Here is a 15,914-nt window from a genome sequence, read left to right as displayed (position 1 = left end):
TTCTTAGTCGTTCTGGTTAAACCACTGGCCACTTTCTGTTGCGGATGTTTCTTGGGCACTAAGTTCAGAAGCTGCAAGGGCTGGGGAGGGGGTGGTACATGAACTAAATTTTGGGGTGGGTGGGTGGCCTTGTTGAGCCATAGGGCTTCTGTCACCCATGCCATACACTTATCCCAGCCTTGGAATTACAGTGACCAGCAATTATAGTGACCTTTCTCTGCGCAGAGGGGGACCTGGGACAGCAGCAGAGCCTCCTGAGAAAGTTGGGGCTCAGGAATGGGGCGGGAAGGACATACACACTTCCCCAGAAGACAAGACTCTCCTCCCCTTAACCATTACCCAGCTGCTTCTAAGGCAGTGTCTTGAAGGAGGCGGGACGTGGGGGCGGGGGTAGGTCGGAGGATCAGCTGGTTTCGATGGACCTTGTCCTTACGCTGAGCACTGGGTCGCAGATCCAGCCATGGAGGCAGCTGCAGGTAGGAGGCCGGGAGAAACCCTCCGGAGGGGACTTCAGGGCAGAGGGTGGATTGGAAGGCTTTGGAACTAGCACACACTTGGTATTGGGGCTTGGAGCCCTGAAAATAGACTGGAAGTTAGGAGGTGAGAGGTGAGTGGGTGGATGTGTCTGTCTTCCTGGTCCACGCCCTGTACTGATATGCTCAGATTTCTGTGTATATCAGAAGGTCTGGGCCAGGGAGCAGAAGGAAGGGGAAGGGAAGACCCTTTGGGAGCAGAACATAGGGCGAGTCCTGAATTTGGGGGTTCCCCTAAGTTCTTTCAGTTAATGACCATGGAAGTGGAGTCTCGGAGGGCAGACTGCCTTTCATCCCCTCACCCCTTCTTTGCCTGGCAGATCTTCAGGACACAGCCACCTTGGCCCTGTAAGTGCTGTGCTGTGAAAGACTGGGGCAAGGAGAGGAGGGAACTGAAGGTGGGAGGCTCATCAGCTGCCTTTGGCACCTCAAGGCGAGCCTGGGACCCAAGTCTGGATGTCAGCTTTCTCCTACCTGCGTGACTTGCCTCCTTGCAGGAAGTTTGAGTTTAACCCAAAGCTGGGCATTGATAATCCTGTCCTCTCCCTGGCTGAAGACTACAACCCTTCTGGTAACCTCCCCCAACCCCTTGGGGCAACCACTTCCTTTCCCCAGAGCCACTAGGGCACCACAAAGCATCCTGTCTCCTTGGACACCACTCACTGTCTCCCTCTGATAACAGCCTTGGTGGGGAGTGACTACATGGAGGTGGAAGGGGGCTAGGCTTTTTCCTTATGTCCCAGCCACTCTGCCTGGGCTGTGTTCAGCCCCACTGCCCGACACCTAACTGGGCAGAAGCCTGTCCGCTGTTCAATCACACGGGCAGGGGCTACCAGGCACAAGGTGACTTGGGTCATGTCCCCTTTCCTCCACCTTTTCTGCTGCCCACCTCCCCGTCCAGATATCTGGAGCCTGGAACGGCCTCGCTTCTACCTGCTGAATAAAGAGGAGGGCAGGACTTTTGGCTTCCATCTGCAGCAGCAGCCGGGCAGGGCTGGGCATGTGGTGTGCAGGGTGGAGCCAGGCTCTTCTGCCCAGCGTCAGGGTCTTCGAGAAGGAGACTGGATCCTGGGAGTGAACAACCATGTCGTGGAACATGAAGATTATTTGATGGTGAGGTTGGGCTGGAATCCCGGTAGTACGAGGAAACATTCTGTAGCACCTGGGGGAGACAGAAGCCTCTTGGTCACCTCCCGGGGTATGTGGGGGTGACATATCTCCCACATGGGAGGTGGGAGGGTGTGGGGTCATCTCCCAGAATTTACGGATGCCCCAGGTCAGAATGGCTGGATGAAGGCCTCCAGAGAGCTGGTTCCCATGGTGAAGAGTTAGCTTCCAGGGAGGGGACCTTCATAAGAGGGGCCGGCCCAAGCCCACCCTGCGTGCCTGCTGTTCAGGTGATACGCCGGATCCGGGCCAGCGGGCCTCGGGTGTTGCTGACAGTTTTGGCGCAGCACGTGCACGAGGTGGCCCGAGCTCAGCGGGGGAACAACACCCACCTTTGTCCCCCTCTCGGCCAGGGGGTCCGGCCTCGGCTGTGCCACGTAGTGAAAGACGAGGGCGGCTTTGGCTTCAGTGTCACCCAAGGTGAGCTTAGAGCGCGGGAGGGGTCATCAGGGGGGCCCTGAGCCCTGTTGTGGGTGGACAGCAGGCAGAAAGTCACTCTTTGGGCTTCCAGGACATCGGGGTCCTTTCTGGTTAGTGCTGAGCCCTGGAGGAGCAGCTGAGCGGGCAGGAGTGCCCCCTGGGGCCCGGCTGCTAGAAGTGAATGGGGTCAGTGTGGAAAAGCTCACACACAACCAACTCAACAGGAAGGTATGGCTGGTTCCTCTTGTCCTCACCCCTCTGGGCTTGTCCCAGTCTCGGGAAGCAGACTCTCAATCTCCCAGTCTGATCTTGTACCTCTGTCCCCATCCTTCCCTTTCCACTCTGTGTTCGCCACACCCCTCCCCTCCCGAGGGCTTCATTCCAGGGCCTGGGAAGAAGGGCTGGGAGGGGGTGCCTGCTTCTGCCCTCCCTCCCCAGTTGGTTGATGCTGATGCCCTGCTGGGTCCCACAGCTTTGGCAGAGTGGCAAGCAGGTGACCCTGCTGGTGGCAGGGCCAGAGGTGGAGGAACAGTGTCGCCAGCTGGGAATGCCCCTGGCTGCACCTCTGGCAGAGGGCTGGGCACTGCCCACCAAGCCCCGCTGTTTGCATCTCGAGAAAGGGCCCCAGGGCTTCGGGTTCGTGCTCCGGGAGGAGAAGGGCCTTGATGGTCGCCTCGGTGAGTGGGAGCCCTGGGGATGGGGCGGGAAGGTGGGCCTTGGGGTGGGCACACCAGTGTCTGCATCTACCGCTCAGTACACACAAGTGGTGGCCCTGGCTGAACCCCAGCCCAGGGCTTCCTCCTCCTCCTGTGTACCCCTGGGTCAGTCCCCCAGTGTGCACACAGTGGCCTGGGCTGGCGCTGGGGTCGGGGGGGCAGGAGCCATGAGGATGTCTGCGTCCCAGGTCAGTTCCTATGGGAGGTGGACCCAGGACTGCCAGCGGAGAAGGCCGGGATGCAGGCTGGGGACCGGCTGGTGGCTGTGGCTGGGGAGAGCGTGGAGGGGCTGGGCCATGAGGAGACAGTGTCCAAGATCCGGGCGCAGGGCTCCTGTGTCTCCCTCATTGTCGTCGACCCCAAGGCTGACCGCTTCTTCAGCATGGTGCGAGCTGAGGGGCCGGGGATAGAGATGGGGCCGGAATGGAGCAGGGCTCAGGTTAGGGAGAAGCAACGGATTTGTCCTCTTCCTCTTTTCCAGGTTCGCTTGTCTCCGCTCCTCTTTTTGGAGAGCACAGAGGCTCCTGACTCTCCCTGGGGTAGTGGCTTAGCCTCTGTGGTTGAGACCAAGAACCCACTCGTCAAAGACGCAACAGTGGCCGCTGTCCCATGCAACTTCCGCCAGTGCTTCCTGTACCCTGGGCCTGGCGGTGGCTATGGCTTCCGACTCAGCTGTGTGGCCAGCAGGCCTGGTCTCTTCATCTCCCAGGTGACGGATGCCCCGGGAACCTTGGATGTTTTCAATCCTTTGCCTCTTGATGAGCCTTCTTCTGCTTCCCTCCCAGAGCCCTAGAATACCCAGCAAACTTTTCTGTGGTGTTCCAGGCTCCTCTAGACCCCACCTATTCCACCAGGTGACCCTAGGAGGCTCTGCTGCCCAGGCAGGGCTGCAAACAGGAGACATGATTCTGGAGGTGAATGGGTATCCCATGGGTGGAGAGAAAGACCAGGAAAGACTTCAGCAGCTGGCTGAGGCGAAGCCACCCCTATGCCTGAAGTTGGCAGCCCAATCTCAGCAGGGCTTGGAAGCCTGGATTCCCCCAGGGTCCAGAGAGGTGAGGAAAAAGAGATGGATGAACTGTGAGCAGCCAGAAGAGGAGGGGCGTGGTCAGAGAGGAGGGCAGAGTGTGAGGCTACAAGGTGAAGCAGTTTGGGGGACCCTGGTTGGGACTTTAGGCCAGGGTAGGTGGGAACAGAAAGACCCCAGAGAAGAAGCCCCTATTCCTGAGCATTCCAGTGCAGATGGGGACAGGGAAAAGGAACTCTTCTGTTCCCTGAATGACTTCTTCCCTTCTTTCTTTGCTTAGGATGGGGTTCTGGCCTCAGATCTGCTGTAGCACCCCATGCTTGGCAATGATCTGCCCAAGCTTCCCTGTCTTCACCCTCCAGCCTGAGGTGGTGGGAGCTGAGATGCTCTCTTTAAACCAGAAGCTGCAGCTTTAGGACTCCTGATACCTCCAGTCACAGGATTGTTTAAGGTCTCTCTCCCTTCCCGTGGCTCCACCTCCTGGAAGAGGGTGGGGCCAGAGCCCTCAGGTGGGCCCATGAAGGAGCTTCCCATTTGATTCCGGAGGAAGTCATGTGGGGTCTTTGGGAGCTGTGCCCCAGAGATGAGGATCTGCTTGAGATGAGCAGTGTGATTTTGTGATTTATAACAAGAAATATATATTAGGTCTTCCTATCCTTTCCTGGCAGAGAGCTTCTAAAATCCTTGGGATTTCCTAAGTAATAAGAGTGATAAAGGTGTCTTCTGTTATTCATAATAAGGCTCGTTCAATTACAGCTATCCTTGTTAATGAGGTTCCTTTTGGAAAGCACCTAAGAATGGGGCACTGGTTTCCAGGGGAACTGATCATGTGATTAGCAAGCTGGAACTTTCAGTGCCCCGCCCCCCCCCCCCCCCCTCAGTCTCCTGGGAGGGGACAGGGGCTGGAGGTTGAATTAATCACCAGTGATCAATGGATTGATTAATCATGCCTACATAATGAAGTCTCCATAGAAACCCAGAAGCACAGGTTCAGAGAGCTTTCTTTGTTGATGAACACATGGAGGTGCAGGGGGTTGGCACACCTGGAGAGGGTATGGAGCTTCCATGCTCATACCCCACCCCACGTATCTCTTGCATATGGCTGTTCTTGAGTTGTGTCCTTTGTAATAAAATGGTGATCTAGTAAGTAAACCATTTCCCTGAATTCAATCACTCTAGCAAATGATTGAGCCCAGGGAGGGGGTTGTGGCTATCACTGATTGATAGCCAGTCAGTCAAAAGCACAAGTGACAGCCTGGACTTAAGATGGTATTTGAGGTTGCAGGCACTCTTGTGGGACTCAAGAGTGCCACAGGGATCTGATGCTATGGCCAGGTAGATAGTACCACAATTGAGTTAAATTGTAACACAAAAGTTAAATTATGTCTACAGAGAATTACTTGTTGTGGGAAACCTCCCCCTCCCCCCTTTTAAAATGTGCTATATTTATTTCTCTTGAGAAAGTTTAAGCACCATGGTTACCACCATGGTGGTTTAGCTGCTCCATTGCGTCCAAGTCTTTTGTGACTCCATGGACTGAAACCTCCCAGTCTCCTCTCTGTCCATGGGATTTTCCAGGCAAGAATACTGGAGTGGGTTGCTATTTCCTTCTCCAAGGGGTCTTCTTAATCCAGGGATTGAACTCAGGTCTCCCGCATTGCAGGTGAATTCTTTACTAAGCTACCCAGGAAGGCTTTTAAGCTCCATAGCTAAAAGATACACAGTTGTGCATAGTGGAAACAATTGTGCGTAGTGAGTAGAATCCTGATGCTCATTTCTACCTAAACCTCCACCTGTTCTACCTGAAAGATCAGTCTGTAAGGATGAAACACAACTTACTGAAAGGAAGAATCTACAGAGGGTGAAAATGAACCATTTCTGCTGTTTCTATTATGGTGAATATATTCTGTTATTCCCAAGAGATGGCAAAACAGTTAGAATATATTTGGTTATTCCTACTTTATACAAAATTAATTAAACTAAGTAAACTTTTTAAACGACATTATAAATTCAATACAAGGCAATGCTGGGAATTCTTTTCAAAACTTCCCCCTTCCATATTTAACCAGAAATGAAGTAGAACTGAGAACACTGTAGTAAAATAAAGGCAAAGCAGACAGTATTCCCTTTTCAGGTGGGCTGTGGGGCTGGCTATGCTTGAAGCCATCTGGAACTTGCCCTAAGCATGACTCCAGGATGTTAGGTATATTACAAGAATTTGGAGACTAGCTGCACCTTCCCTCTGTGGGCACCTGAGGATTGTGGGGGCTGGTGCCTAGTCACTCTTGGTCCTTTGTAGAAATGGCCTTTATCCACAAATCTGGCTGCCTTTGTTGGTGCTGGTGGGGATAGGGTGACCAAAAGGGCTCCAGGCTCAAGGGGTGGGACCCAGACTCTCTAGGAGAGAAGTTGAGACCTTGTCAAATTTCTCTCTTCTTATTCCATCTTCAGGGTAATGGGTCAGTCCAGAACTGAGATATTCCCATGAGGACTCCTCTCTGCCAAAAAAACACAGCTTACAGTCCTGCTGAGGTCTACATCAAGACAGCTTTATTGCTGGGGCCTCAGAGGGCCCCAGAGACTAGAGACTCACAGCTTCAAAGATCCAGGGGGTTGAGTCCAAACTGGCGGAGCTGCTCCTTGAGCCTGGTGTGGAGTCTCAGCACAGCCCCGTCCCACTGAGGCTTCACGTCTCTCAGCTTGGCCAGGAGCCGGTCCAGGCTGTCCTGCAGACACTGAGCTTCAATCTCAGGAAGGGAGAAGTTAGGGTAAGGGGTGCCCCCAGCCTGGTCTGTAAGCTTTCCCAGCCAGTGTTTTCTTCAAGCTCTTATTCTTAGTGGGTAGGCATGGTTGTATCCCCTTAAGATAGAGCAGAATCCCCTGTGGAGATGCTTCTTTCCCTTCCCCCTGGCCTGTCATTGTCATCCTCGCTGGGATCTGTGGGGATGGGGGAGGGCTGGGCACTGGGATGGCTGGTCTTCAGAGGGTAGTGCTTACATGTAAGATTTCCTCATACTTGGCCTCCACGTCTGCCACGTGGGCCCGAAGCTGAGCCAGAGTCTGGTCCCGCTCTCCGAGGGCCTGCTTGGCCTCCCTCTGGGCAGCCTCAGCCTCCCTCTGGCACAATTCTGGGAGAGATGGTGCCAGTGGGGAGGATGAAAGAGGACAGGATGGTGACACTCGGCCTCTGAACAGAGTCTCCCACCCAAAGAGCACAACATGAGCAGGACTGTTCCAGACTCCCCCAGAGCCGTCAACTTCCCCTCGTTCCTATAAAGAGCTGACATATACTGTTAAGGTACAGGAGAGAGAGGGGGGTTCTTGGGACAAGAGATTTGGCTCCCAAATCAGGTTGCCATTCACTACTTGTGTAACATCTGACACGTCTCTAAGACTCAGTTTCTTCATCTTTATAGAGAAAAATGACACATACTTCACAGGTGTGCTCTGAGAGTTAAATGTGATAACGTGAGGACGTCCCTGCTGCCAGTTGCCAGGACTCTGCGCTCCCAGGGCAGGGGGCTCAGGTTTGATCCCTAGTCGGGGAACTAGATCCCACACGCTGCAGCTAAGAATTCACATGCCCCAACTAAGAGCAGGGGCAGCCAAACAAACAAACAAAAATACATTTTAAAAAATGTGATAATGTGTGGGAAAGCACCTAGTATGTAGGAGGTGCTTAAAAATGCTGATTGCATTTGAGATAAGGCAAAGATTAGGAAAGGAACTCAGGATCTGAGTGGGAAGATAAGCAACTCTTCGATATCTAAAGCTAAACTAAAGCTATTTTAGGATAAGAAAACTTTGAGGCCAAAATTGTGGAAAATCCATGCCATGCTAAAATTTTTCAACTCTGTCCTGTTACCAAGATGGAAGAGAGCAAAAGCTTCCTGTTTTTTTGTTTTGCTTTGTTGCTTATTTAGAAGCTCATTTATTTATTAGCAAATAGTTATTCAGGACCTACCACACATTAGGTCTTGAAGATACAGAGGTAAGTAATTCAAACAGTTATATTCAAGCTTGCTTTCATTCTAAAAATCAGCCAAACTAAGACAGAATGTGTTTTGCTCATGAGAGACATGGGGGCAGTGGGGAGTAAGAATTGTCTTTAGAGAGACCATTGAGAGAGGGAGCTGCAGTGAGAAAGTTAGGTCTTCTTCACTTACAACTTAAAGTTTAAGATTGGGTATTTTTTTTGCTATCCTGAACCTTCTGTTGCAAGTGGTAGAAGAGTCAGTGGGGAAGACAGTATGAGAACTTAAATTGCGGTTTTCTAAAGAAACACCATCCTAACTCCACCCCTTCAGGCTGGACTACATCAGTGATCCTCTGAGAGAAAGTGCTGTGAGAGTAGGGTGTGCTGTGTGTGCATGCTAAATCGGTTAATGTTCAACTCTTTGTGACCCCATGGAATGGGGCTGTCCAGGCTCCTCTGCCCATGGGATTCTTCAGGCAAGACTACGGAGTGAGTTGCCATGCTCTCCTCCAGGGAATCTTCCCGACCCAGGGATGGAACCCACGTCTTTTAAGTCTCCTGCATTGGCGGGAGGGTTCTTTACCACTAGGGCCCCCTGGGAAGCCTACCTAACTGCTCCCGAAGGCCCTCCACTTCTTCTTCCAGCTGTCTGCTGCGACTCTGCATCGCCTCCTGCAGGCTCCGGCACTGACGGCTCATCTCTGGCAGAGCGGTGGGTGGCCAGGGACCCAGGTGGCGAGAGAGCAGTGGAGAAAGGACAGGGAGTTGTGGGTGGGGAGGGCTCTGCTTGGTCCAGTGGACAGGTGCATAAAGGTCTTTTGAGGGCCTTCCCTGGCAGTCCAGTGGTTAAGACTTCACCTACCAATGCAGGGCATGCGGATTTGATCCCTGATCTGGAAGCTAAGATCCCATATTCCTCAGGGCCAAAAAACCAAAACATAAAACAGAAGCAATATTGTAACAAATCCAATAAAGACTTTAAAAATGGTCCACATCAAAAAAAAAAAAAAATCTTAAAAAAAAATAGTCTTCTGGATTCTTCCTGTGGTGATCTGAGAAGGTGGGGACAGAGCTGGGAAACAAGATACCCATTTGCTATGCCATTTCAGTATGTGAATTCAGGCCCTCCTTCCCACCCACTCCCACGGGAGGAGAGAGATAAAGGCTAGGGCTGCGTTTCATAACCCACGGGACATCAAGCACATAGCAGTGCATGTCATGGAAGGTTCCTTCAGGATTCCTTCAGGAATTCCTTCAGATTCCTTCAGGATTCCTGTACGTGCTGGGAGGGCTGAGGCTAGGTATGGCAGTTCGAAGTCCCCCTTGTCTCCCTTTCTAGCATCCTCGGGCCCTCCCAGTTGTCCTCTTCCGGGCCCCTGTCTCCCACCCACCTGCTCGATCAACCTCACACCTGCATATATGGCCTTCCCTTCGCTCCGGGCCCCCTCCAGTTCAGCCTCCAGGTCTTTGATCCTCTGCTTCAGCTGGTCTTCAGAAGCCTTGGCTCGGCGGGCTTCATCCCTCTGCAGAGCTGTGAACAGTCCAGAGCAGGCCTCTGCACTGGCTGGAGACTCCACGAATCAGCCCCCATGGCCTTGATGGACTCTGTCCACCTTCAGAAACCTGGCGGCAGCCTGCCAGTCTCTCACTGTCATTCTGTGTGTTTCCCTTCCCTGCCTCAGAATCCTACAGACTCTGTTAATAAGAGGGAAAAACTCCCTCTGTGTTCCAGCTATAAAAGTTAGCTTTCTTTATCAACCCTCACTGCCCACCCTGTCCTCACGACCCCAACTCTTGACAATCTTTCCCATTAGGGGATGGTTAGAGATCAGCTCAGCCCTCCACCATGGTTCCAAAACTTTAAGCTCCCAGGGATACACAAATGCCCACTGTCTCTGTTTTCCCCAGAACTTCCACCCTTCTTACCCAAGCGGTCTTGGAGCACCTCCTTTTCCAGCAGTGCCAGCCTGCGCATGGATTCAGCCTCCACATCTGCCCTGGCAAGACGGCAGACCCTCAGCTTGTCAGGATCTCAGCCTTCCCTACTCCCCTCCCATCCTCCTCCCGTATCCTGGACTTCTCTTTTTTTGTGGGAGATATGAGGACCATTAAATGAGGGATCTCTGAAGACAAAGCCTAATGAGTTCACTACCCAGCTCACAGTAGGTACTTGAAATATGTGTAATGAATATACAAGGAAGGCACACAGCCAGAAGGGATTCATGGGTGCTGATTTTCCCATGTTCCCAGCTCCATGGCACCCGAGTATGGATATAAAGGGGGAAGGCCAAGACAGCTCCATCTTGTCACGCAGAGGGCTGAATTCTCTCTGGAGGTCTCTGATCCAGAACAAGGAGAGGCAGGGAGGCACCCACCTCCACCCAGTCTGACTCACCAGCACCTGCATTTCTTTTCTTCTTCTGGGCCCCAGCTTTTGTCCCTTTTTCTTTGGTCTTAGGTGGCATCTCCTTCCTGTCCTGGAGGGAGGGAGGGGGCTCATATTTAGGTCTGGACATGGAGACGCTCTCCTGACTCCCTAGACTGAACCAGGAGTCCCAGGAGAATTAGTGCTCTTGTCTCCAAGTCTGTCTCTTACACTTTCCAGAAGCTTCAGTTCTTGGTTTCCTTGGAAACTTAGGCAACACTGGGGCCAGGGGGAAGGATGACCCCATTTCTCTCTACCAGTCAGGCTCTAAGTACAGAAATCATTCCTCTCAACCCTCTTTCAGAGAAAATAAAGCTCAGTACCTGGCCCCTTCTCTCTTCCCATCATCCTTACCCTGCCTCTTCCTTCCTCCAAGACCCTCACTTTCTGTTGTATCTCCCTGTGGCGTGACCCACTCTCCAGGAGGGGCAGAGAAAAGGCCCAACCAGCTAGAAGCAGGAGGAGGAGATTGTGTTCTGGGACCCAATCCAGAGTGGCAAATTTCATTTGGGGGTGGGACTGAGAACTGGAAGGTTGGGCTTCTGGAGGCTGCACGTTGTCCAGGCAACTGGGAAACATGGAGTTGATAGGAAGGTACATGCATGCTTGCTCAGTCGCTATAATTGTGTCTGGTAGACGGGGCTAAATACAATGCTTAAAATACCAAGGTCTCAGAGGGCCAATACTCTTCTTGTCCCCAGATCCTAAGTGTAGTTTGAGGAGAAAGGGCTTTGGAACTGATTAAATATGATTCACTTCTATGTAGCACTGCCGGCAATTTGGACACTTACAAATTACAGATTTACACATCCAAAATAATGCTATTGCGCTGATACAGAGGAAAAGAACTGACGGTAGCCATTTGGGGTGATTTACATTTCCCAAAGTCTCATCAACAAAATGACATTATTAAATAGGCTTAAAATTGAAGATCCCTTTCAGGAAGGTACTCTATGGTGAATGAGGGAAAGAAATTCAGGAGACGGTGGTTGAGTTTCCTATTTCAGATAAATGAGACACAGAGGAGAGTTAGACCTAGGACCTCAAGGTGCTGTGCTAAGTCACTTCAGTCGTGTTCGACTCTTGCAACCTCTTGTGACCCCATGGACTGTAGCCCTCCAGGCTCCTCTGTCCATTGGATTCTCCAGACAAGAATACTGGAGTGGGTTGCCATGCCCTTCTATCCTGACATAGATGCAAATCAAGAAGAAAGGGTACTGGTTAGAGACAGGAGCTTTTGAGTTCTCATCCTTACCCTTCTCCAGATATGTAAATTTGGGTAAGTCATTTTCCTTGCTCAGGGTAGGTTTCCTAAATCTTTAAATCTTTGATTTTGGGAAATTCCCTGGCAATCCAGTGGTTAGAACTCTGTGCTTCCACTGCAAGAGGCATGGGTTCGATCCCTGGTTCGGAAACCAAGATCCAGCAAGCCACAGGGTGCGGCCAAAAAATAAATCTTCGATTTTGTAAATCCTGAAAGGCTTGGATTTTCACCAGGTATTTACAGGACTATCTTCTTTTATGGTGACTTAATATATTTCCTCTTTCCCCCTATTCCTGTCTGTGGTTGATTTTCAGACAGGTGCTGGGAAAATAACCAGCTTTGTTTCCTGTGGCATTGAGTTGATTTGGGCTCCCTCTAGTGGATTTTCTTGACCTTCTACTGAGTCTCCTGAATTTTTCTATTTAAATTATTTACGGAGCAATGTTGGGGGCGCCCCTCATTTAGGGGTGCTGCCTAGCATCTTGCTGGAGTCACGAATAGTTGGAAATATAAATATGGGGAAGGGAGAATGATGAGTGGCTTGCCCTGGTCAGCTGTTCCTTCCCCGAAACCCCCCTCTCCAGCCTTTTGCTATTGGGAGCCTTTGTTGTCTGTCTGCCACCCAGATTTGTGAACACCAAAGTGGCTAAAATGAAAACAGCAGAAACTTCAGGGCTTTCCCCCTTGTGGATTTAGGGAACCGCAGACTCTTTCTTTAGGTATTTCTCTGTCTTCCTCAACAGTTTTGGTCAATTGCCTGTTATCAGGAACAGATCTGAAGAAACGGCCATGAGATCTTGGGGGCCGGGGGTGGGGTAGGGGGCGGAAATCCTTCTTCTAGGTGGTAGCAGATTCAGGCAGAGCCTGAGGATATTTATTTGTCACCTTCACAGCTGCAGGATACCTCTCTGACCCCAGGACATTTTACAGAGTAAAGGGAAGAGCCATCCTTGTTCTTCGCAATGCTTACTGTTCCTCCACTTCAGTGTCAGAAAATCTTGCCCACATGTCCCAAATCAGAAGAAGACTTTTCTTCTAACTTTGATGCATGTTTTCATTTACTCCTGCCCTCCCCCCACCACCCCACCCCACCGACAACCCTCTCTCCCTACGTAGGAAAGCAGTAGAGGTCTCTGTCCTGTCTTACCCCTCATCCAGAATTCTGTGCTGGGGACTTTTCCATAGAATGATTAGTGTCTCTGCTAGGCTGAGGCAGGGAGTCACATATTGAGGAAGAGATTACAGAGAATAAACAACATATCGTGTCTCAGAAGAGCATTTACTTTTCAAATACGTTCAGTCAACTGACTTTCAGGTGCAGAATGAGGATGTGGTTTGGGGTGAAGGTGAAATGGAATAAGAAGAGTGCCACGGATCACATGATGCAATACAAACTGAGCCAGCTCTAGAATCATCCAGGAATGAGAATGACATTGTGCTCCACGATTCAATCTCTAGTACATTTTGAAAACAAGCCAAGTGAAAATTGGGAAAGAAAGGTCAATCTTTCCTTCTTTTTTTTTTTTTTTTCATTAACCTCAGTTCAGAAGTGAAAAGAGGAAAGATCATTTCAGCAGAATTCTGCCTTCCTTTAAATAGGATCCCATCTTGGGGTTTTAAAGAGACACAGAGAGAAGGTCACCCTCTCTACTTTATTCAGATGTGAGACACAGGTCATCTTTATGCATTAAAAGAAATATGGCTTGCTGCAGCAGGAACAAAGTGCAAATTACACCATCCCATTCTATAATATACAGACCATACTGAGCGTAATACAAATTGGAAGCCTTAAACCAAGCCAGAGATGGTGTAGATGAGCCACAAGCTCATATGCAACTCTAAGGGTTAATTTCTCACCCTGAGAAATCTGTATGCAGGTCAAGAAGCAACAGAACTGGACATGGGACAACAGACTGGTTCTAAATTGGGAAAGGAGTACGTCAAGGTTGTATATTGTCACCCAGCCTATTTAACTTATATGCAGAGTATACCATGCGAAATGCCGGGCTGGATGAAGCACAAGCTGGAATCATGATTGCCAGGAGAAATATCAATAACCTCAGATATGCAGATGATACCACCCTTAGGGCAGAAAGTGAAGAAGAACTAAAGAGCCTCTTGATGAAAGTGAAAGAGGAGAGTGAAAAAGTTGGCTTAAAACTCAACATTCAGAAAACTAAGATCATGGCATCCCATCAGTTCATGGCAAATAGATGGGGAAACAATGGAAACAGTGACAGACTTTATTTTGGGGGGCTCCAAAATCACTGCAGATGGTGACTGCAGCCATGAAATTAAAATACGCTTGCTCCTTGGAAGAATAGCTATGACCAACCTAGACAGCAAGCAGAGACATTATTTTGCCAACAAAGGTCCATCTAGTCCAAGCTATGGTTTTTCCAGTAGTCATGAATGGATGTGAGAGTTGGACTATAAGAAAGCTGAGCACTAAAGAATTGATGCTTCTGAACTGTGGTGTTGGAAGACTTTTGAGAGTCCCTTGGACTGCAAGGAGATCCATCCAACCAGTCCATCCTAAAGGAAATCAGTCCTGAATATTTATTGGAAGGACTGATGCTGCAGCTGAAATTCCAATACTTTGGCTTGATGTGAATAACTGACTCACTGGAAAAGACCCTGATGCTGGGAAAGATTGAAGGGCGGAGGAAAAGGGGATGACAGAGGATGAGATGGTTGGATGACATCACCAACTCAATGGACATGAGTTTGAGTAAGCTCTGCTAGTTGGTGATGGACAGGGAAGCCTGGTGTGGAGCAGTCCATGGGATCGTAAAGAGTCGGACATGACTGAGTGACTGAACTGAACTGAATTATACTCTATTAAATCTAGGATTTGACTATGAGGGGGAAAATGTCCCCTTGCATGTCTACAGTGTGCTAGGTACTGTGGAAGACCAAAGTAGATAGGACAGTATAGCATAAGTTAATGCCCCATGTGTGCTCCGCTGCTCCAGTCGTGTCTGACTCTGCGACCCCTTGGACTGTAGCCAGTCAAGCTCCTCTGTCTATGGGATTTTCCCAGCAAGAATACTGGAGAGGGTTGCGATTTCCTCCTCCAGGGGATCTTCCGGACCCAGGGATCAAACCTGAGTCTCCTGCGTCGAAAATGGATTCTTTACTGCTAAGCCACCCGAGAAGCCCTCAAATTAATGTGTGATAGGTGAGAAATAGATGGTTATGGAAATTTAGAGGAGAGAAGGATTATTCTAGCTGGAGTGTCTGATAAGGAGGACAACATTTGAGTATAAAAAATGGATTGGACTTCATTGCACTCTTTAGGCAGAGGGAATGCTCTGAGTAACGGTGATGAAAAAAGAATTGTGGTATTTCGTGACTTGGTGAGTCACCCAGCATAGAATATATGTACTGGAATAGTATAAAACTGCAAGGTAGTTTGAAGTTAGATCATGACTATTAACTTCATTAAGGAGGCAATGGGGAGTGCTAAAAGTTTTTGTTTTTTGTTTCATGTTGTCAGAAGCATACTTTAAGAACACTGGTCTGGTGACAGAAAGTGGCAGGGAAATCAGTAAGGAAAAGGTTTCTATAGACGCAGTGGGAGGAAAGGAGGGCCTGCAACTAAGGGTGGACACATCAGGGGTGGGAAGTTTTGACAATTATCTAAGAGCTTTGCCTGTAGTTTTTCTTTAGCCATTCTAACTCTTTCTAGGTAAGTACTGATTAATGGAAATTCTACTGATAGGAAATGATAATTTTGACTCCACAATCAATCGTAGATACAGGCCACTGAGTTACAAACAAGAATGTCTGGCTGAAGAGTCTTTGAGTTCAGAGATCTTTTATCGCCCCTCTCTTCTAGGATCATTTGATAAGCTTAATTCCCTAATCAGTCAAGACCTTTGTAGAAGAGCCAGGTGGGGAATCTAAGGCGGAACTGAGTACTTATTGACACACCAGGGCCTGCAAACTCCCAAGCTGAGGCTCAGAATTAGCAAATTAGGGCAGGGCACTTCCTTCTTCAGGAGGGAAGTTGTGTTTTTTCAAAGTTCTTCCAACGGAACTTTGAGACTAGAAAAGTGGAAGTGACTGGGAACTGCATTGCTGTTCCTGGGCGGGGCATGGCCTCCTCAGGCCAGGGCTCAAAGCTCAAGGTTTCTGTGGTCAGGGCCTGATACTGGCGGTGCCTACCCACCTGCAGAACAAGGTGCTGCTAAGCAGGGGGATCTTAAGGCAAAAAAAGGGAGAAGTGTTTTGTTTTCAGAAGGTCAAAGGGCCTGGAAGAAGAACTCATGGCCTGATGGCGCTAGCCTTTCTGAGGTCTAATCAGGATGCAATGATCTGCAGCATTCCCATTCCTGTCCTTGGTCCTGACTTAACTAGGAGTTTAAAACACTAGGGAGTGGG

The 15,914-nt window shown here is 49.9% G+C and overlaps 2 protein-coding genes across 7 annotated transcripts; one reads left to right on the top strand and one right to left on the bottom strand.

Annotated features, from left to right (window-relative positions):
- The first annotated feature begins 44 nt into the window (after positions 1-44).
- PDZD3 (PDZ domain containing 3) lies at positions 45-5,856 on the top strand. Its single transcript, XM_027563495.1, has 11 exons — positions 45-476; positions 854-881; positions 1,031-1,104; positions 1,435-1,646; positions 1,931-2,120; positions 2,212-2,348; positions 2,593-2,797; positions 3,025-3,221; positions 3,318-3,545; positions 3,691-3,891; positions 4,144-5,856. Exons 1-11 carry the CDS (start codon positions 461-463, stop codon positions 4,171-4,173), a joined length of 1,518 nt encoding a protein of 505 aa, XP_027419296.1. The 5' UTR covers positions 45-460; the 3' UTR covers positions 4,174-5,856.
- Positions 5,857-5,981: 125 nt separating this feature from the next.
- CCDC153 (coiled-coil domain containing 153) lies at positions 5,982-10,711 on the bottom strand. Of its 6 annotated transcripts, XM_027563497.1 has the most exons (8): positions 10,619-10,711; positions 10,235-10,316; positions 9,766-9,831; positions 9,251-9,370; positions 8,448-8,540; positions 6,861-6,991; positions 6,457-6,589; positions 5,982-6,361 (listed from the first exon to the last, which is right to left on the bottom strand). In XM_027563497.1, the coding sequence occupies exons 2-7, from the start codon at positions 10,302-10,304 to the stop codon at positions 6,461-6,463; spliced, it is 609 nt and encodes a 202-aa protein (XP_027419298.1). In that variant the 5' UTR covers positions 10,305-10,316; positions 10,619-10,711; the 3' UTR covers positions 5,982-6,361; positions 6,457-6,460. The 6 variants fall into 6 exon arrangements, with proteins under 6 accessions (XP_027419298.1, XP_027419297.1, XP_027419300.1 ...); XM_027563496.1 differs by lacking the exon at positions 5,982-6,361 and having other exon boundaries at positions 6,392-6,589; XM_027563499.1 differs by lacking the exon at positions 5,982-6,361 and having other exon boundaries at positions 6,392-6,589; positions 10,588-10,635.
- Positions 10,712-15,914: the final 5,203 nt, after the last annotated feature.

The sequence above is a fragment of the Bos indicus x Bos taurus genome, chromosome 15 (assembly GCF_003369695.1).
Source record: "Bos indicus x Bos taurus breed Angus x Brahman F1 hybrid chromosome 15, Bos_hybrid_MaternalHap_v2.0, whole genome shotgun sequence".
In the NCBI taxonomy this organism is placed as follows: Eukaryota; Metazoa; Chordata; class Mammalia; order Artiodactyla; family Bovidae; genus Bos; species Bos indicus x Bos taurus.
This window is presented reverse-complemented; position numbering and strand designations above follow the sequence as displayed.

Coding starts and splice junctions, on each gene's coding strand:
- PDZD3 (XM_027563495.1), top strand. Junction 2,121..2,211: donor TGGCTTCAGTGTCACCCAAG/GTGAGCTTAGAG, acceptor TTGGGCTTCCAG/GACATCGGGGTCCTTTCTGG. Junction 3,222..3,317: donor CTGACCGCTTCTTCAGCATG/GTGCGAGCTGAG, acceptor CCTCTTTTCCAG/GTTCGCTTGTCTCCGCTCCT.
- CCDC153 (XM_027563497.1), bottom strand. CDS start 10,304: ATGCCACCTAAGACCAAAGAAAAAGGGACAAAAGCTGGGGCCCAGAAG. Junction 9,832..10,234: donor GAAAAGAAATGCAGGTGCTG/GTGAGTCAGACT, acceptor TTGCCAGGGCAG/ATGTGGAGGCTGAATCCATG. Junction 6,992..8,447: donor GGGCCTTCGGGAGCAGTTAG/GTAGGCTTCCCA, acceptor CATCTCTCCCAG/AATTGTGCCAGAGGGAGGCT.